The sequence below is a fragment of the Bos grunniens genome, chromosome 11 (assembly GCF_055505025.1).
Source record: "Bos grunniens cultivar Pamir isolate PY7600 chromosome 11, Bosgru_T2T1.0, whole genome shotgun sequence".
NCBI classification, from domain to species: Eukaryota; Metazoa; Chordata; class Mammalia; order Artiodactyla; family Bovidae; genus Bos; species Bos grunniens.
Window position 1 is genome coordinate 20643552 of NC_141175.1, and position 20570 is coordinate 20664121.

The window sequence follows — 20570 nt, forward strand, 5'->3', positions numbered from 1 at the left end:
TCAGATCTAGTCCCTTACATCTATTTCTCACTTCCACTGTATAATCATAAGGGATTTGATTTAGGTCATACCTGAGTGGTCTAGTGGTTTTCCCTACTTTCTTCAATTTAAGTCTGAATTTGGCAATAAGGAGTTCATGGTCTGAGCCACAGTCAGCTCCCAGTCTTGTTTTTACTGACTGTATAGAGCTTCTCCATCTTTGGCTGCAAAGAATGTAATCAGTCTGATTTCGGTGTTGACCATCTGGTGATGTCCATGTGTAGAGTCTTCTCTTGTGTTGCTGGAAGAGGGTGTTTGCTATGACCAGTGTGTTCTCTTGGCAAAACTCTATTAGCCTTTGCCCTGCTTCATTCTGTACTCCAAGGCCTAATTTGCCTGTTATTCCAGGTATTTCTTGACTTCCTACTTTTGCATTCCAGTTCCCTGTAATGAAAAGGACATATTTTGGGGGTGTTAGTTCTAGAAGGTCTTGTAGGTCTTCATAGAACCATTCAACTTCAGCTTCTTTGGCATTAGTGGTTGGGGCATAGACTTGAATTATTGTAATATTGAATGGTTTGCCTTGGAAATGAACAGATATCATTCTGTCATTTTTGAGATTGCATCCAAGTACTACATTTTGGACTCTTGTTGACTATGATGGCTACTCCATTTCTTCTAAGGGATTCCTGCCCACAGTAGTAGCTATAATAGTCATCTGAGTTAAATTCACCCATTCCAGTCTATTTTAGTTCACTGACTCCTAAAATGTTGATGTTCACTCTTGCCATCTCCTGTTTGACCACTTCCAACTTGCCTTGATTCATGGACCTAACATTCCAGGTTCCTGTGCAATACTGCTCTTTACAGCATCAGACTTTACTTCCATTACCAGTCACATCGATGACTGGGTGTTGTTTTTGCTTTGGCTCCATCTCTTCATTCTTTCTGGAGTTATTTCTCCACTGATCTCCAGTAGCGTATTGGTCACCTACTGATCTGAGGAGTTCATCATTCAGTGTCCTACGGCATAAGTACATGCTACTGACTTTTAAAGGGTAACTCTCTAAGTCAGCCCTTTAATTCAGCTGACTGAGTGTGGTCAAGAAATCAAAGCAGAGGTGGGGGGGCCCTACTTCGGAGCTGTGAGGTCTCCCTAAAGGAGACTGGAAACTCAGTGATGGATTCCTGCCATACCGTCCTAAAAAATGTGGTCTCCCATCAGCCCTGACTTTGACAGCCGCAGATGTTAGTCACTCAACCTTCAAGACAATGGTAGGAAAACATGTTTTTCCACCCACGGTTTCTTGATAGTTTCCCCCCTCCCAAGTAAAATTTATCTTTTTTTGTTTCCTAAACACATCCCTCAAATTCTCCCCACCTTGCTTTTCTTCTCTCTACAGCTGGGAGTGCCAGGCCTGCTCTGACCACCTCCCAGGGTTCAAGGTCAATTGTTGAGCTCTGTGGTCAAGCTCAAGATGGACTCCTGGTCACATCCTGGTCACATCCCAGCTCCAACAGCTGTGGGACCCAGGGAAAGTTACTTACCACCCCCAAGCCTCGGTTTCACCATTTATAAAATGATCTGCACAACCCCTGGCCCAGCTTGAGTGCTTGATGAACTGCAGCTGCAGTTAGAATGACCGTGGTGGGGTTTTTGATGCTGCAGTGGACCGATGCTGCCTTCCATGCGCTCCGGCCTTGGGGAACTCTGTTCAAAGGCAGGATCCATGCCTGATACACCCATCGCAGAGTCCTGCCATCCGGTGAGCCCCAGAACCCTCAGGAAGGGCTCCCCCCAGAGGGGCCAGGATGCATCAAGGCTCTGCTGGAATGCCAGCTTTGCCAGAAACTGCTTCCCTGGTGGCTCAGATAGTAAAGAATCTGCCTGCAGTGCAGGAAGCCTGGGTTCGATCCCTAGGTGAGGAAGATCCCCTGGACAAGGAAATGGCAACCCGCCCCAGTACTCTTTCCTGGAGAAGCCCATGGAAAGAGGAGCCTGGCGGGCTATAGTCCACAGGGGTCAAAAAGAGTCAGACACGACTGAGTGACTAACACACTTACCTGCCTCCAGAGTTAGCAGGTGTGTGTACATCTGTGTACACAACCAGGACCACCACCACCACGGCGGGAAGACCCACTCCCCCCACATTGATGCACACTCTGAGCCAGGCCCGGGGAGGGAAGAGGACTCTGAAGCCTCACATATCTGCCTGCAGGGACACGTGAGAAGGGCTGGGAAAGCTGAAGCCTCCCCAGGCAGACCTTGGAGCCCCTGGCTGTCACCTCCTAGCAGTTGTATTGACCGTCCTTGTCCCATCCCCGATATGGTCCCTTCCTCTCCATAAACATCTTCCTCCCCATAAACATCTTCCTCTCCATAAACATCTTCCTCTCCATAAACATCTTCCTCTCCATAAACATTTGTCACATCAGGCGGAGGAGGAATTAGGAGTTTGGCATCTTGTGGATCTTAAAGAATACAAATCGCCAGCACGTTCTGAGGCCATCTGATACCATGGTTCTGAGCGGCGGTTTGGTTTTCACTGAGGCAAATGGATTCTAAAGGGACTGATCCTGGGAATTCGCTGGCAGTCCAGTGTTCAGGGCTCGGTGCTGTCACTGCCAGGGCCCAGGGTTCGATCCAGGCTCAGGGAACTAAGGTCCTGCAGGCTGTGCCATGCAGCCACAAAAAAAAAGATGTGAAAGGACCGACCCTGAGCTCTCGGAGCCCAGAGCTTCCCAGAGGTGGCTCGTTTCCATGATGAGAAGGAATGCTTTAGGGAAAGGATGTGCGTTGACTATCAAGGCGGCCAGGAAGGCCATGTTCATGACCACGTTGTCCTCCCGCCCTCCCCAGGCCCTTCCTCCCCTAGCTGCCCCCAGGAAGTTGTGAGATGGGGCCAGATGATCAGGTCCGAGGGCCAGCTTTGCCTCCGGAGCCTCCCGGTCAGCTTCCTCCCTGGTGAAGCGGGACGAATACAGGCGAGGTGTCTGATTAAAAACAAAAGTGTCCCACGTCCAAGGACCTTCTTGTGGTTGTCCTTGATGCTGGCAGGTCAGGAGTTAAGCCTTTTGGAACCACAAGGCCCCTAACACAGGGTTCTGCCCCACAGACATTGATGCCACGTGTTATCAGCTCAGTTCCCTGGGCAGCTGTCTTAGCACAGTACACTGGACAGCTTCAAAAACAGAAATGTATTCTCTCACAGTTCTGGGAGGCCGAACATCTGAGGTCAAGGTGTCAGCAGGCCTGGCTCCTTCCGAGGCCTTTCTTGGCCCATCGACAGCCGTCTCCCTGTGTCCTCACGTGGCCTTTCCTCTGGGTCTGCATCCCAAGCTCCTCTATTCAAGGGCACCAGTCAGATTGGTTTTTAAATACTTTTGGCCTCACCGCACCATATGAGAAGTTAGTTCCCCAACCAGGGATCAAACTCTTGCCCCCCACCCCCTTGCATGGGAAGTGCAGAGTTCTCACCATTGCCAGGGAATTCCCATGGCCTCTTTTATCTTAATGATCACTCTGAGGGTTGTGTCTCCAAATACAGCCACATCCTGAGGTCCAGGAGTTAGGAGGTCAGTGTGTGAATTTGTGGGCAGCAGTTCAGTCCGTGACAGCAGCTGGCCCTCTCTGCCGGCCTTTCTGGACACGTGGACGCACGCCACCAACAGAACAGCCTCGGGTCTCAGCGGAAGGAGTGAAGAGCGACGGTGGGTGGGTGCGGTGAGACCCTCCACATTGCAGCCCCCTCTGCACATGGGTGGCTGCCTTGGAAGCCAAAGGTGGGAGGCAGAAGGAGAGACATCTGAGACAAACCACTCCTCTCCCTCCCTGCAGCCGCTGGCTGGAAGACTCAGAACTGAGAGGAGCGTGGCAAATACAAAGCCTTGAGAGCAGCTGAACTGAGCAAAGGATCACAGATCAGCCTTTTAGTGCAGGAAATACGGAGGTGGACATGTGCAATCTGCAGGGCATCTTAGGTCGAGCCTGGGAGCCCTGGGGTGGGAGTAGGGTTGTGGGGGGTGGAAGGTGCTGGGGGCCATCGGAAACTGACAACCAATTTCCATAGCGACTTGCTGGTTTCCACTTGCGAGGATCAACCAACAGGTAAAGCAGAACGGAAAGTGGAGAGGGTAAACCCTGACCCTGTGAAAGTCATGGTTCCCACGCAGGACAGAAGCGGATGTGGAAGGGGGAGGGGAGGAGAGGGAGATTAAAAGGGGGATTAATAACTTAATCTCCCAGAGAATCAAGAGATCCCTGTCATTTTGCTGGACCGAGACATAGAGGATTCTTATGTGTGTGTGTGTGTGTGTTTTTTTTTTAATAAAACTACAGAGTTCCACATTTGAAGTTACAAAAAGATTTACAGTAAAAACTCGCCATGTGACCCTTGTCTATCAGCCATCTCTCTTTCTGTGGTCAGTGTTATCATTTCCCAAGAAGTCATTCTGAGTATGAACAACACACGTAGATTTTCTCTTTCTTTCACAAACAGTGGCAAACTCTGTGTGCTGTCCTGCGCCTTTTCTTTTCACTTAAAAATACATCTTGAAGATTATTTTGCATCGATCGCAATGACAGATGTCTGGGTTGTTCATTATTACAGACAATAGTGCAGGCAGTGGTCTGTGTGCTGTGCGGCATCGCTTCAGGCGTGTCTGACTCTTTGAGACCCCATGGACTGTAGCCCACCAGGCTCTTCTGTCCATGGGACTCTCCAGGCAAGAATACTGGAGGGGGTTGCCATGCCCTCCTCCAGATCTTCCTGACCCAGGGATCAAGCCAGGGTCTCCTGTGTCTTCTGAGTTGCAAGTGGATTCTTTACCTTTGAGCCACTGAGGAAGCCTGGAAGTGGCTGTGCTGTACACAAGCTATTGGCATGGGTGGGAGCATCTCTAGATGTGTTTCTAGAAGTGGGGTTGCTGTGTCCATGGCAACATGTTTGTAATTTTGAAAGATATTCCCACCCCCACCCCCACCTGGGGGTTAGAAAAGGAACTTTTCTATAATTTAAATTTCTGTAAATTTAAATGTATGTAAACTTAAAGTCATAAAGTAAAAATAGTGACGTGTATAAAACTAGTAAAACCTGGGAGGAGATTGAAGAAAAAGGAATTGCTAGGGGAAATATGTGAACTGCATTGAATATCTTTCCAAATGGGGATTCAGTACATAATGTTTAGGATTCATAAAGGTTAAGAAGCAGTTCGAGAGACTTCCCTGGCAGTCCAGTGGTTAAGACTCTGTGCTCCCAGTTCAGGGGGCTCAGGTTCAATCCCCTAGTTGGGTACTAAATCCCCCACACTGCACAGTGTGGCCAAAAAAAATTTTTTTAAGATGATAAGATGCTAAAAAAAGAAAAAAAGCAGTTCAAGGTGGTTACCTCTGTGACGAGGGTGGAAAACCCTTTGTGTGTTTTTTATAATTTTATTTATGTTTGGCTATTTGGGTCTTCATTGCTGCTCCAGCTTCCCTTTAGTTGCAGAGAGCAGGACCTACTCTCTAGGTGTGGTGCTCAGGCTTCTCCTGTTGTGGGCTCTAGAGCACACAGGCTGCAGTAGCTGGGGTAGGTGGGCTCAGTAGTCACAGCTCCTGGCTTTAGAGCACAGGCTCAGTAGTTGTGGCACACAGGCTTAGTTGCTCTGTGGCATGAGGGATCTCCCCTGACCAGGGATCGAACTTGTGTCTCCTGCATTGGCAGGGGGATTCTTTATTGCTGAGATACCAGGGAAGCCAGAAAACCCTTTGTTTTCATTTTCTGTTCTGTATGCTTCGAAAGGGCTTCCTTGGTGGTTCAGTGGTAAGGAGTCCACCTGCAATGCAGGAGACACAGGAGATGTGGATTCGATCCTGGAGTTGGAAAGCTCCCCTGGAGGAGGACATGGCAACCCACTCCCGTATACTTGCCTGGAGAATCCCGTGGACAGAGGAGCCTGGCAGGCTACAGTCCATGGGGTCACAAAGAGTCAGACATGACTGAAGCAATGTAGCATGCATGCAGGGTCAGTCTTCTGTGCAGGCGTTAGGGGAAAACTCCATGGAGAGCATGCGTTTGCATGCCTGCAGTTGCCTGGGACTTTACTATGCACACTGGATACATCCTCTTGGTGCTAATTCCAGATCCACACAGTGCTCCCAACCATAGGTTTCTCAGAGGCCAAAACAAGAAGGGATTCCTTAAAAGTTTCTGGATGCCTGTTCTAAGGATAAAATCAGAACGCGGTGCCTGAAAGAGGAAAGAAATGCTCAGAACAGGGGGTGTGTGCTGCAGTCAGGGTGACAGTTTGGCTGGGAGCTGATGAAGGTGATGAGAAGGGTTTCAGCCTCCAGGATTGTACAAACCGTGCTGGGCACTCATTCCCAGGGGTGAGGGCCTCATTCCCATTGATTTTATGTGGCTGTTTTCTCCACATTTCCAATTCTGGAGGTCAGGATAGATCTTGCAGTGCGAGGCAGCCGGTCCTGATTCCACTGGAGCACCCGACCTTCCTCTTGGTACACAGACTAAGGGTCCCCCTCCCTGCAGGGGTCCTACACATACTGGGGACGGCTCATCACTGTGAAGGCCGGAGTCAGACCTCTCGGGCCACTGGTGGGGGACACTCAGGGGACAGTCCTCTGACCCGATGGGCGGCCGTGGGAGGTGGGGATCCCTCCCCTGCACCCTGCCCACCCCATCTCCAGCCCGGCTTCTGTCTTGCAGGTATCCCCACCGGCCGCCATGGGCAAGCAAAACAGCAAGCTGCGACCCGAAGTGCTGCAGGACCTGCGGGAGAACACGGAGTTCACAGACCATGAGCTGCAGGAGTGGTACAAGGGCTTCCTCAAGGACTGCCCCACCGGCCACCTGACCGTGGACGAGTTCAAGAAGATCTATGCCAACTTCTTCCCCTACGGCGACGCTTCCAAGTTCGCCGAGCACGTCTTCCGCACCTTTGACACCAATGGCGACGGCACCATCGACTTCAGGGAGTTCATCATCGCGCTGAGCGTGACCTCGCGGGGCAAGCTGGAGCAGAAGCTCAAGTGGGCCTTCAGCATGTATGACCTCGACGGCAACGGCTACATCAGCCGCAGCGAGATGCTGGAGATCGTGCAGGTGCGCCCAGGGGGCGGGGCCGGCCCCGGGGGCGGGGCCTCGGCAGACCCCGTCCACTCGGGGACCATGCGCTACTCCTCGGCCCGCCTCTGGACCTTCGGGGCCACGTGGCTGCCTGCCCCTCTTTCCTGCCCTTCAGAAAATGACTGGCTGTCACCTGGCCAGCGGGCAGATGGTGATGAGAAGAGCCACTGTTGGGCTTCCCAGGTGGTGGCAGCAGCGGTTTAGTCGCTAAGTCCTCTCTGACTCTTGCGACCCCATGGACTGTGTAGCGTGCAGGCTCCTCTGTCCATAGGATTCTCGAGGCAAGAATATTGGAGTGGGTTGTCATTTCTTTCTCCAGGGGGATCTTCCCAGCCCAGGAATTGAACCCGGGTCTCCTGTATCACAGGCAGATTCTTTACCGACTGAGCTATGGTGGAGCTAGTGGTAAAGAACCCACCTGCCAATGCAGGAGAAGGACCTTGTTTACCGATCATTGGTGGTACAAAAGCCCTGGCCTACATGCAGTTGATGAGCTGTGGTATCCCCAGTTCTAAGGCGAGGGGGTGTCATTCTGAGCATTCACAAACTCTGAGACTAGGTATGGTTGCGGGGTGGGGCAGTGCGGGAGTGTGATTTCCTGAGAGTTACCAGTTGTTGTTCAGTCACTTAGTCATGTCCAACTCTTTGCAAACCCGTGGATGACAGCATGCCAGGCTTCCCTGTCCTTCACTATCTCTCAAGAGTTTGCTCTAACTCATGTCCATTGAGTCAGTGATGCCATCCAACTGTCTCGTCCTCTGTCATCCCCTTCATTTCCTGCCCTGCCTTCAATCTTTCCCAGCATCAGGGTCTTTTCCAATGAGTCGGCTCTTCACATCAGGTGGCCAAAGTAACAGAGCTGGGAATTATAATGGAGAGGACCCTTGACACTTGCGAAAGGCACCGCCAAGACCTTTTCATATTCCCCTATTTAAAAATGTAACAGACAGCTTGTCAGGCCCTCAGGAACACACAGTTGTAAAGCCAGACTGAAACATCAGTGGTGACTGAATAAGCTCTGGCCCAGGAAGCACCACTTCAGAAAGCTCTTCTCTCCTGCCAACGACTCTGGCGGGGAAGCTGTTTTCTGGCAAGAAACCAAGTTTTGTTCACTTCCCCGGGTTCCCGGGTGTGTGGTAGAGAGCCACAGAGCCTCCGCTCCCTGGGTTCCCACCCCCTGCACCCCCACTCCTGGAGCCTGGGAACTCAGTTCTAGAATTCCTCAGAGGAGGTGTTCTCTAGTCCACACAGTAGAAACTTCTGGACTAAACCACACACAGAGGCTATCAAACTCAGGAACTCCTTGATCAGCAGCAAGTAGCCTGACCCATTTCCCAAACAGGTAGTTTGCACACCATGAGAATAAACCAGCTCAGGTTCAAGGGAAACCATCCTTCAGCCATTGGTCCCGGCTCTTAGCAACAAGCAGTAGTGGAAAGAAGAGGTCTGCTTCCGGGGAATCGCCTGTCCCGACCTACCTGCTGGCCCTTACCCTCCTGTGTCACTGGCCAAGCAAACTGGCCAGGCCAAAGCTTACAGACGTGGCAGAGCCGTGAGAGCCGTAAGGGGTGCCTCCCTGTCCAAATGGGATCTGACTGCTAGGCTCCCAGACCGAGTTCCCAAACCCTAAGCACCTTCCCCCCATGTCGGCAGATGCTAAGCAGGACACCTGGCTGCTACACCTTCATCAAAACAGACTGGGCTCCAAGTGCATCACAGCCCAGCAGAGATGGGGAGGGTCTTGGCTCTGCCTCTTCTGCACTCGGACGAGTGCCTGGCGCTGTCCCAGGAGGGGGGCCTGTCCCAGGAGGCCCTGAAAAACACACTTGCTGTGTGCTGAGGCCTTGCCACCCCTGCCTGCAGTTGGAGAGGGACCAAGGAGTACAGAGTATAATAGATATGAGAAGCCTCACTTGGAGTCATTGTTTTTGGTTTGGTTTTGTAAACCTGCTTTTTAAGACATTACAGCTTCCAGGTTTCTGCTGTTCTTGGTCTGTTGTTTGAGGAATGAGAGTATCAGTCAAGCCATTTCCGCATAGAATCCCCCAGTGGCACAGCCCCCTCTCTATCGCATGTTACTCTGATGAGCTGCTGGTCACCAGCTTCATCATGGCGCCCTGGACACACACACACACACACACTGATGCACATACACACACGCACACACCACTGGGCCTGGACTCTTGGACAGAGATGGCCTGCATGGTGCCGAGCCCTCGGATGGCAGCATCCTGAAGAGAAGGTTCTCGGTCCTGCTGGAGAGACCCATGGGCCCCAGGCCTGTCCTTTCTGGGGCTGGTGGTATGGTTTCCCCTGTGAGTTTCAGGGGATGTCTTTTTTGCTTCTCACCGAGGTACAGCAATAACGTCAAATATTTGTGGCTAAGTGTGCCGCGTGATGCACTGTGCACACATATGTCCGTGTCACGGCCATTGAGTTAGGGAGCGTCCCCAGCACCGCCCCCCCAGAAGGTCTGAGAGCTGTCCCACCTCCCGCCCCCAGACAGCCCCAGTCTTGCCACTGTCACAGTGGGTCATTTCACCTGTTCTTGAACCTCACGTAAATGAGGCTGGCTTCCTTTTGCTCATGTGCTGTCTGCAATATGCATGCATGCTATTGGGAAAAGCCCCAGAACATTCCAGCTGGGGAGGGTCCTGGAGCTGGTGGGCAGCCCGGCCTCTCCTCCTGCTGTGGGCGAGGGTAGGGGGTACAGATCAGGCCTCTGCCCCATCCCCCCAGGAGCACCTGGAACCTCTAAGCACACGCATCTGTGTGCCCCTTTGCAGGCGATATATAAAATGGTGTCCTCCGTGATGAAGATGCCAGAGGACGAGTCCACGCCGGAGAAACGCACAGACAAGATTTTTAGGCAGATGGATACCAACAATGACGGTAGGACCCCTGCATGTCTGTGCCACACTGCTGGGAGCAGAGAGGCGTTTGGGGCCTTTCCCCGCAGCTTCTGGGACCTTGCCCAGCCCAGTGCTGGCCAGTGCAACTATGCTGAGAGCTGGGCTTTGGAGTCCAGTATCCTGCCCCCTGAGCGGTAGTCTCCTCACTTCTAGAATGGGGAGACTGCGTGCGTGTGGGCATGTCCCAGGGGAGAAGAGGCAGGTGTGCCCATGGCACATTGGACCCCCGAGGGGCTGGGATCAGGAGTCCTGGGTGGTGGATGGATGGATGGCCCCCATCATCCCTCCTCCAGGCCCCAGTGGCCCCGGCGACTCTGTCGGGAGGTGCTGGTCTGTAGCAGCTGTGCCAGGCTTGCTGGGACCACACCACAGTAGAAGTGGTAGGTTCCGGGGGGGCGGCCATGGGGGCCTGGCAGGGAGGATGTGCCCCGTGTTTCCTTCTCTGCCTTGGCTGTGAGCTTCTTTGGGGTCCACACTGGGGAGGGTAACCATGAAACAGGATGGATCCGCATGAAGTGCAGCCCCAGAGCCATGTCGGATTTGCTTTTGAAGGATAAAGAAATGCAGCATTTAGAAAAGAAAAAGAGAAAATATCCTCTGCACTGTGTTTGGGGGTTGAAAATAAGCTAATGCATGGGAAAGCCCCCCACCCCCCCGGCCAAACCTTAAAGTGCAGTTTGCAGATGAAGGCCAAGGACTGAGCCAGCAGGGGAGGGGCGCGGCGGGGCTGCAGGCGCATCTACCCATGGAGACAGTTTTCAAAACACGATCAACATAAGACAAGACGGCCTTGCGCCTGGCGTGGCCTTTGGGCAGATTCAAAACATGTCTTCCACCCTCCAGGGTAGCAAGGCACAGGCTTTGGGTTCAATAGATCTGTTCCACCAGTCTTGGCTTTTCCGAACCTCTGTTTCCTCTTCTGTGAAATGGGGATAATAATTCAATCGCTTGTGGTTGCGAGGATCCAGAGGATCTGCTCTGACCTCTCAGCTCTGTGCATCTTCCTAGGCTGTCCGTGAACGGGCCCGCACTTCTCCTGTGAGCCCGGGGATCGGCCCTGAAGCTTGGGGAGGGGGCTGGAGAGGCAATGTTGGGGGAGAGAAGAGTGAAGCAGGGGTGTGCAGAGTTCGGCCCTCGTCCTTCTCTGGGTTTGCCCAACACCCTTCCCACCTTCCCGGCCCCGGCTCGGAAAGCACAGGTAGTCGCTGAGGCCACGGGTCCTGAGTCTGGCGGAGCACCAGGAGCATCCCGATGAGCACACCAGACTGTGCTCAGGGAGCCCCAGCCCCTTGCCAGCCCCGCTTTCTGCCCAGAGGCGAGGCCGGTGCTTTCATTAGCTCCTTGCTCTGAGTAAGTAAGTGTTAATTACTCAGTCGTGCCTGACTCTTTGCGACCCCCATGGACTGCAGCCCACCAGGCTCCTGTGTCCATGAGATTTTCCAGGCAAAGATACTGGAGTGGGTTACCATTTCCTTCTCCAGGGGATCTTCCTGACCCAGGGATCAAACCCAGGTCTCCAGTACTGCAGGCAGATTCTTTACCAACTGAGCTACATGGGAAGCCCCTTGCCCTGAGTGGTCAGGGTACAGTCTCCGTTAACCGTATGAACAGTCACAAAGCCCAGTAGCCCTCTGCATCATCCCAGGAGCCTCCTTTTCTGCTGGGGGGATGACTGCTCCCCTTCCCAATCTATCCCTTAGCCTGGGGTGGTTTAGTCTCCTGCTGGGGATGCTCTGGGGGTGTTCACGCCTTTGAGACAGGCGTAGCTGTGACCCCCCACACACAGGTGAAGACCCTGGGATGTGGAGAGATGGGTCGCTTGCCCGTGGAGGCAGAGCTAAGTGCCCACCAGTGTGCTGGGCATGGCCCCAGACTCCTGTGTTGGGGTCACTGGCTCTATTTCGTTTTACAGCTACAGAGGCAAGACAGAGGTTCCCCAAGGCACAGGTTGCCAGAATGCAGGGTCTGCTTCAAACCTAGGTCCCTCCCATATCTGTATCCTGGGTGAAGTACCACCAGTGATCAATGAAAGCCAAACGGGTTTTCCCAGAAATGCCTTCAAAGTGCATGGAGCCTGGACAGCATCCCTCTTCTGGAGGGCTCGAGACTCGGACCCCAGGAGGCTTCCCCGACCCAGGAGCTGTCCGTGTGTTCTCCCGAGGGTGGCACACAGCGAGCACTGGCTAACTCCTGTTTTTCCCGTCCTCCTTCCTGCAGGCAAACTGTCCCTAGAAGAATTCATCAAAGGTGCCAAGAGCGACCCGTCCATCGTCCGGTTGTTACAGTGTGACCCCAGCAGTGCGAGTCAGTTCTAAAGGGTTGGCGTCTGGACAGTGCAGAGAAACACAGGCTTGTCTTGCCATTTAAGCTTTGCTTGCAAAAGTGGATGCCTCCTCAATCATCCCTGCTCTCCCGGGGCAGCCAGGCGACATGTCGCCGCACCTGCCTGCCCGGCGGCTGCGCCCCACTCCTCACCTGGCCTCCTCCCACCCCCTCCCCGCCCCGGTCCCTCCAGGGCGACTTCCCGGGGATGTGTTTACGCGCAGGGCTCATGGTGTCCTTGCTGCCCGGGCACCTTCCTGCCCACAGGGAGCCCCGAGGACACGCCGAAGATACCAGTGGGACTTTCTGAGATCGCGCCAAGGCCAGCCGATTGATCTGTGATGGCAGGTGACGCTGTGGGAAAGATGGGGACAAGAACAGAGGGAGAGGAGACGGGCAAGCCCACCCTGTGCATGGCTCCACCCAGCTCGTTCGTTTCCTCCGACCAAAACCGCTTGCACGTATATATACCGTGGTCTCCTTTCTTTTAATATATAAATTATATGTACGGTGAAGTGAAATGTAACGTGTAGGTTCCGTATTTAATGCCTCGATTGCCTTTGAAGCGTGGTTCCCTCGTGGCCTGTGATTCCCCACCCCCCGGCTCCCCCAAGTCTGGTTATTCTGTGGTATTTATGCCCTCAATCTGCCCTTCTCCAAAGGACATGCATGCATGCCCAGGGCCGTGGAGACCCTCCCATCCGCGTTGTGAACGCAGGTGTCTCTGTGAGGCTTGTCCTCCCTGTTGATTGGTCTGGCATTTCCTGTATTAAAATGATCAAATAAACGGGAGTTGTCTGAGTCTTATGTTGGCCCGCGACAGCCCCTGTTCAGCTGCCATGGCATGAGCGCTCTCTGGACAGGTGGGTCCAGCTGCTCATTGTCAACTGGGCCGCTCCTGTGTCCCTGCAGCCGTCACGGTGTCTATTAATCCTGTATAACCTCTCCTTCCATCTCTGCCTAATGTCAAGACATACATGGAAATAAAACATGACTATTCTCGGGGGTTTGATGACCAGGCTTCTGCCTCCTTCCCTCCCACCCCCCAGCTTCTCTGCCCCCGCCCCCAGCCCAGCCCCGTGGTTTAATCAGCAAGGTCGTGAGACTGCACATCCCCAGCGATGACAGGGCGGAGACCCCGGGCACCCGCACCGGCCGGGAGAGCGGGCAGGCCTGGTTTCTCAGGCTGTGGCCATCGAGATGCTTCTGGTCTCAGAAGCAGCAGAAGGGGCCTTAACTGTGGGCAGGTGGGCACCACGTGCCCACAAGCCCCATTCCTTGTCAGCCTGGCTGACACCACACCTTGGGGGCATCACTGAGGGTGTCCTGGTTCCTTCCAGTGCCCCACCACCCTGCCCCTGGCCTCCGAGGCAGCTTCTATCCACACCCTTGAATCCTTGGAGTCCCTGCAGGGTAAGTGCGACTGACACAGGAGCCTTCCAAGACAGGACAAGAAGTGGCCCTGGCTTATTTCTTCCTTAAAAGGGAAGAGAACTTTCCAAAATTCTCCCGCCCGCCTCACCCCGGCCAGCCTCACTTCTCGGTGCCTTGGCCTGGAGTGTGAGGTGCTAGAGGCACCCAGGGTGACAAGGACCCCTCCCCCAGGGGGCGTGGCACCAGGAAGTGTGGACAGGACTGAGGTTCTGGTTCCAGTGTCCATCATACCCGCGCACCGGCCAGGTGACCGCTCTTGAGTCTCACCTGGAGAGAGGCAGGTGATCAAGGTAAGTGGGCAGAGCATGTAGGCTGCCCCACAGCAGAGACGCTAGCTGTTTTGATGTTTTTAGTCATCTTAGTATCTTTTAGGACTCCATGCCTGCGATAGAAAGTGTGAGCCCCGTCTGCTAGTGCCTTTGCGGTCAATGGCATCACCAAGTCCAAACCTTCACGGGCAGTGTCCACAGGGATGAGATGAGAGCAGGAGGCCAGGTGACCTGGGGCGCTTGCCACCACGAGGCCGCATCTGAAGGTGCCGTGAGGAGGGGTGCGGAGGAGGCTGCAGTGCTACTAATGGGATATTGCCCAGTAACGAGGCATAGATGGGAGTGTCTGCAGGTGCAGGGTTTGCCACAGAAACAGATGACAGAGTGTCTCTCTCTCCCTCGGTGGTGGTGTTTAGTTGCTAAGTCACTTTTGCAACCCCACAGACTGATCCTAAAGGAAATCAACCCTGAATATTCATTGGAAGTGCTGATGCTGAAGCTGAAGCCCCGACACTTTGGCCACCTGATGCAAAGACCAGACTCATTGGAAAAGACCCTGATGCTGGGAAGGATTAAGGGCAGGAGGAGAAGGGGGCAACAGAGGATGAGATGGTTGGAAGATATCACCGAATCAGTGGACTTGAGTTTGTGCAAACTCCAGGAGATAGTGAAGAACAGGGAAGCCTGGCGTGCTGCAGTTCATGGGGTTGCAAAGAGCTGGTCACGACTGAGAGACTCAGTAACAGCAGCAGCAATGGACTGTAGCCTGCCAGGCTCCTTCTGTCCATGGGATTTCCCAGGCAAGAATATTGGAGTGGGTTTTCATTTCCTTCTCCAGGGGATCTTCCTGACCCGGGATTTGAACCCCATGTCTCCTACATGTGGGTTCTTTACCACTGAGCCACCAGGGAAGCGCCTCCCTCTGAATACATATTCACATATATGGGGGGCGGGGTTGGGGTGGGGGGGCAGGAAAGAGAGAGGCTTTATAAGAAACTGGCTGATAGGATTATGGGGGCTGAATGGTCCCAAGATCTGCCAGCTGGAGACCAGGAGAGCCTACGGCATTCGTTCCATCTGTGTCTGAAGGCAGGAGCCCGCGGTCCCAGCCCAAGACCACCAGGCAGAGAACAGAGCTTCAGTTCAGCCTTTTGTTCTAGTCGGCCCTTTGGATGAGGTCGTCACCCTGGTGGGAAGCCCTACAGTACTGTCTGCTAATGCAGTGTTAACCTCATCCAGAAACACCCTCACAGACACACTCAGAATAGCCTCGAACCACCCATCAGGACACCAATGACCCAGTCACACGGACATAAAGTAACCATCCCTGTGCTTCCACACAAATGGGAAGGACGTGGATCTGGGGTCCTGGTGAGCCCTGCCCCAACAGAAGCTCACAGAAGTCATGGTGATTCCTTAGGGAGTCGTAGGCGATGAGGACCTGCCCCAGGGAAGGGAAGGGACCACCCACAGGCCCGTCACTGACTCGGGGACTCCCTTAGAAGCTGGCCATACCCCTCGGGTCCCAGGAAGTTAATGGCAGAAGGAGAACCAGTCAGATTATCTTATCCCCCACCCCCGACAGTGCCCCTTTCACCGTGTGTGTGTGTGTGTGTGTGTGTGTGTGTGTGTGTGTGTGCAGGGCGACAGGCAGTGTGGTTTCTGCAGGCAGGGCTTGGTGGGGCTCAGGGGTCCAGTGTGGGGTGTGTGTCTGTCCTGCGGGGCAGTGCACTAGGCACACCCCGCGTAGACACTGGGTGTTGAGGGTCCCACACGCCCAGCCTGCCTCAGCAGCAGGCGAGTGGCCCCTGGGGACCAGTGTGAGGCTGTGTCGGGTGCCAGCTGGGGAGGGACCTGAGCCCCCTGTCCCAGCTGGCCAGGGCTGCTTTCACAGTGGGGGCAGCCCCGGCCCCTGTCCGCAGCTTGTGGCCTCTGTGAACGTCGTGGACACCCACACACCTGCCTTTCCCAAGACTCTATGCCAATGGAGCAGAAAACTTTCTTCCAGAAGGTCACCCCACCCCTCCCAGGTACCCCTCACAGTGCCCACACTTGCCTCGCTCACCGCACTCTTCCCCTTGAACTGACCTCACAGTTCACTCCTTCCCCTCCCCGGAGCCAGTGCCCAGCCTGGCTTTGCATTAGCTGCTCAGGGTGTTCCCTTGGTGGCCTCCTGGTTAGGACTCCGGGCCTTCACTGCAGTAGCCTGGCTTGATCCCTGGTTGGGGTCATGAGGTCCCACAAGCTGAGCAGTGCAGCTTAAAAAAAAAAAGGCAAAAAAAACGAAGCTCTATGAGTGAGTGAATGAATGAAGAGTTAGTGTTGGAGAGTTCCCCAGTGGTACAGTGGATAGGGTTAGTGGATAGTGGATAGTGCAGGAGACATGGGTTCAATCCCTGGCCTGGGAAGATTCCACATGCCACCGAGCAACTAAGCCGGCGTGCCACAACTGCTGAGCCCAACAACAAGAGAAGCCCCTGCAATGAGACGGCCCCTGCCCGCTGCAACGAGAGAAAGCCTGAGTAGCAACAAAGACTCAGCACCACCCAAATACTAATTTTTTAAAAAACTCAGTATTGGGGGCCCACCTTATGGTCTGGAACTGCACCCAGTGGGCCCTGGACACAGAGGCAGAGGGACAGGTCCCAGCCTGGCCACTGGTAACTACATGACCCTGGACACATGTGACAGGGCCCCAGAGAGCCAGAGGTGCTGCCTTTGACCCTGTAGGTCAGCTGGCGCAGGGGTGGGGCGGGCAGGTGCAGGGCCTTGAGGGAGAGCAAGGATACCTATGGGCCAGGACCTGCCCCTCTGACTCTCTAGCTCAGAGCAAGGGCTGCGAACAGCTCACGGCTTCTCCAGAGAGGGGCCAGAACCAGGGTGGGACCAGGCACCCGGGGTAGGAAAAGCATGGACCCAGGGCCATGCAAAAACGGGGAGGGAAGCACACCAGCAGCCATCGGTACCCAGGTCCCAATGTGTGGAGACAAGCAGGACCTAGGCCTGGGCATCGAGGGCTGGTCAGTGGGTGAGGGGAGATAAGGGCAGTGCCCCTCGGCTTCTCATGCCACCATGCTTCAGTAGGGGGAGAGGACGGCTTGTCTTCACAGCCAGGGTGGGAGGGGTGGCCCTCCATGTCACCAAGCATGGTGTGGGCACCTTAGGAACCCAAGGTGGGGGCATCACCCACCTGGTACAAGCAGAGGGTGAGAACACAGGCTGTGGGAGACCACCAGCTGTTCCCTGGGTGTGAGGCAGGAATGAGGGCTGGGCTCACCTGTTGGGGCTTCACTTGTGCTCAGGAAGATTCCGGGGGAGCAGCCTGGTCCAGGACAAGCTGTCTGGAGCCTCAGAGCCTAGATACCCGGTGTGGCTGGCCCTGGATCTCCCTCTGAGCTGGGCCACGTTCCAGTGCCCACAGCCCTCCTATCATAGTCAGGCCTTTACCAGCAGCATCTGTTGAGTGGCTAAATGTTAGTGTTAGTCACTCGGTAATGTCGGACACTGCAACCCCATGGACTGTAGCCCACCAGGCTCCTCTGTCCATGGGATTCTCCAGGCAAGAATACTGGAGTGGGTTGCCATGCCCTCCTCCAGGGGATCTTCCCGACCGAGGGATCAAACGTGCATCTCTTACAGACCCAGGGATCGAACGTGCGTCTCTTACGTCTCCTGCATTGGCAGGCAGTCTTTACCACTGAGCCATCAAGGAAGCAGGACCTGACAGCTTGGTGGCAGTGCACACCACCACAGAGGAGTCTCAAGCACGAGGCACTGCTGCCCTCTGGTGGCCGTGGCTGGGAGGGCCGTCTAGGCTTGAGTGTGCAAATCCCCCAGCCTGGTTTAGGAACCTCCGGGGCCAGATTCGTATCTGAGCTTTCTCTCTCTGCCCCATTTGACAGGTGAGGAGCTTGAGGCCCAGGGGTGACCTGATTTTCCGTGAGACACACAGCAAACAGAAGCTGCAGCTGGGCTCTTGGTGCCCAGGACTTGGAATCCCTGTTGATAGGGTTGTCACATAAAATAACAGGGTGACCAGCCAGCAAGAAACCTAAGAAAACCTGACAGAGAGGGATGGAGTCTGCATAGACATGCAAGGTCACTATCTTCGGGGTCACTGTGAGGGGTACGAGGAGCACAGGGTTACAGAAGACACGCTGAGTGGAGCCTGTGCAGCACCAAGGATGGTCAGCTGGGAGGCTAGAGAGGGCTGTCGAAGGCCTGGACAGCAGTCTGTGCGCAGGCTTCCGGCTTGGCTCTCAGTGCAGGCTGGTCCAGCTGCAGACTCAGGTCTAACCTTGGCCCCAGGTGGGTGACCCCAGATGGGGCAGAGAGCCCCACCCTGGCAGGGGTAGGGGCGAGGGAGAGGTAGAAGTTAAGTCCTTGACCCCAGGGGCTCTGATGTCTCCATTAGCCCCCGGAGCTGGATGGGCACAAGTCAGAGCCCCCTCACCCTGCAAAGTTGCCAAGGAGGCCTTGGTCAAGCCCATCCAAGACCCCGACCAAGCTCGCCGGCCCTTGTTCAGCAGCTCATGGGCACAGGAGCCACATAACTGAGGATTTTTTCTCTGCTTCCTCACCTGGGAGGCACATTTTATATAATTCCTTTAAAGTCAGCAATAGACACATGTAAAGGTGAGTATGAAGTCAGTCTCCACTCGCCTCCTCAGGCCCTCCATTTTCCTGCTACGTCTCTGTGTCAGTTCTTCCAGAAGTTTCTGTATATGCAGGTAGCTATGCGTGTGCACAAGGTTTGGTTTGCTCTTTGCACAGACAGTAGCTCACCACATGCCCACAGTCCCACCAGCTCCGGCAGGGCCCTGCATCTCGCAGCGGCTGTGTCCCAGTGATCATCTCAGTGGTTCCCTCCTGGTGAACACACAGGTGCTTCTCACACATGCTGTACAGACACTGTCACAATGAAAAGCCTAGTTAAGTGGCCGTGTCCGAGATTTCTTACAGGTTAGCATTGTTGGGGCAAAGAAAATGTGGATTCTTTTTTTTAATTGTGCATCTGTTTGGGGCTGTACTCGGCCTTCATTGCTGCACGGGCTTTTTCTCTAGCTGCGGTGCGATGGGCTTCTCATTGCAGTGACTTCTCGTGTGACACAGGCTCGAGGGCACGTGGGCTCAGTTATGGCTCCAACTCTAAAGCACACATCCGCTCAGTAGCTGTGGCTCCCAGACTCTAAAGCACATGCTCAGCAGCTGTGCCACATGGGCTTAGCTGCTCTGCGGCATGTGAGATCTACTCAGATCAGGGATCGAATCTGTGTCTCCTGCACTGGCAGGCAGATTCTTTACCACAGAGCCCCTGGGGAAGCCTAGATAATTTTTTAAATTGCCAGACTCCCTCGAGAGATTATTCATATTCTTGCCTTCCCAAATGCCATGGGTGAGCTTGCCCGCTTACCCAGCCGGGAGTGAATTCTCTTTGCCACACTGACAGCTGAGAGATTCTCATAGTTCTAAAGGTTTAAGTTTTCTGTGAAAAGTTCACATCTTGCCCACTTCCTACAGCATTTTTCCTCCTTTATTGGAACTTTTATTATGAATAAAATCGGCTACTTCTATGTGTGTTGTTTTCCCCTTTGCCCCCTACATTTTTTGCTTCAAATGTTTTCTTCTACTAGCTTCATGGCCTAATCCATCACAGTGAAAACTTCCACCTGGGGTTGGTTTATTGTGGTACAAGGAGCATCAGCACCTTCTGCTTTCCCAGGGGGTTACCTGTTGCCCCACAGTCCCTGTCCCGTCTGGGGCAGGCCCAGCAATCTGCGTTCTGAGATGCCCTAAAGTGACTTGAATACAAGACCTGCCCGGCTTGTCTTTACCTTGGACCAGGAGCGCCTCCCAGTGGGGGCCTGTGTGGGGACTCCAGCACCATGTCAGCACCTTATGGAGGCCTGAGCTGTCCACTTAAAACCAAGATCTAGAAGTGTCTGTGAATGACGGACAGTACCATCTTTATCAGAGGTAGCTAAGTCTGCACCGCCACCTAGAACCTTCTAAGAGGGTCCAAGAGGTAGTGTTGACGCCCACCCAGCTGTCTGAGCTCTCTATCCTCTTGCCAAACTCACATGCTCACACCCAGGTGTAGGGGACAGGGGAGGTTGTTTGGGCCAGCCCAGGCCATGTCACCATACAGACTCCAAGTGGCTTCACCAAACCCTCAGGAGCCAGGATCAGAGGCTGTGGTGTGGGGTCAAGGGACGTCCTGTGACTACTTCCGTCCCCACCGGCACTGGCTGGTTGGTCAGACTGTACTTTATCTAAAGTGAGGGAACAGCAGTTCCCAAGCCCTCAGTACAGCCTACTTTTTGAGAGGAAACCCTCTCCTCTTTTCAATCCATCATCAGCGCTTGTCACTAAGGTAACTTGTTATTCCTAACTTCTGAAAGTAAGACTACTTTACCAAAACCTTGGTGCCTAGCTTGTACTTCCTGGCACTAATCCACAAACATCAATTCCTCTATCTTGAACGTTAGTGGGCAGATTGAGGACCCAGACAAGGATCTGCTCACAGG

The 20570-nt window shown here is 54.1% G+C and overlaps 1 protein-coding gene across 15 annotated transcripts in view; it reads left to right on the plus strand.

The window, feature by feature from the left end:
• The window catches only part of HPCAL1 (hippocalcin like 1), a 117180-nt gene extending 104053 nt beyond the window's left edge, over window positions 1-13127 (plus strand). For all 15 annotated transcript variants that reach the window (XM_086323534.1, XM_086323531.1, XM_086323536.1 and 12 more), the window contains 3 exons: window positions 6687-7082; window positions 9893-9998; window positions 12236-13127. In XM_086323534.1, coding sequence (XP_086179660.1) covers window positions 6705-7082; window positions 9893-9998; window positions 12236-12333 — 582 coding nt within the window. In that variant the 5' untranslated portion in view covers window positions 6687-6704 and the 3' untranslated portion in view covers window positions 12334-13127. The remainder of the gene's footprint in view (window positions 1-6686; window positions 7083-9892; window positions 9999-12235) is intronic.
• Window positions 13128-20570: the final 7443 nt, after the last annotated feature.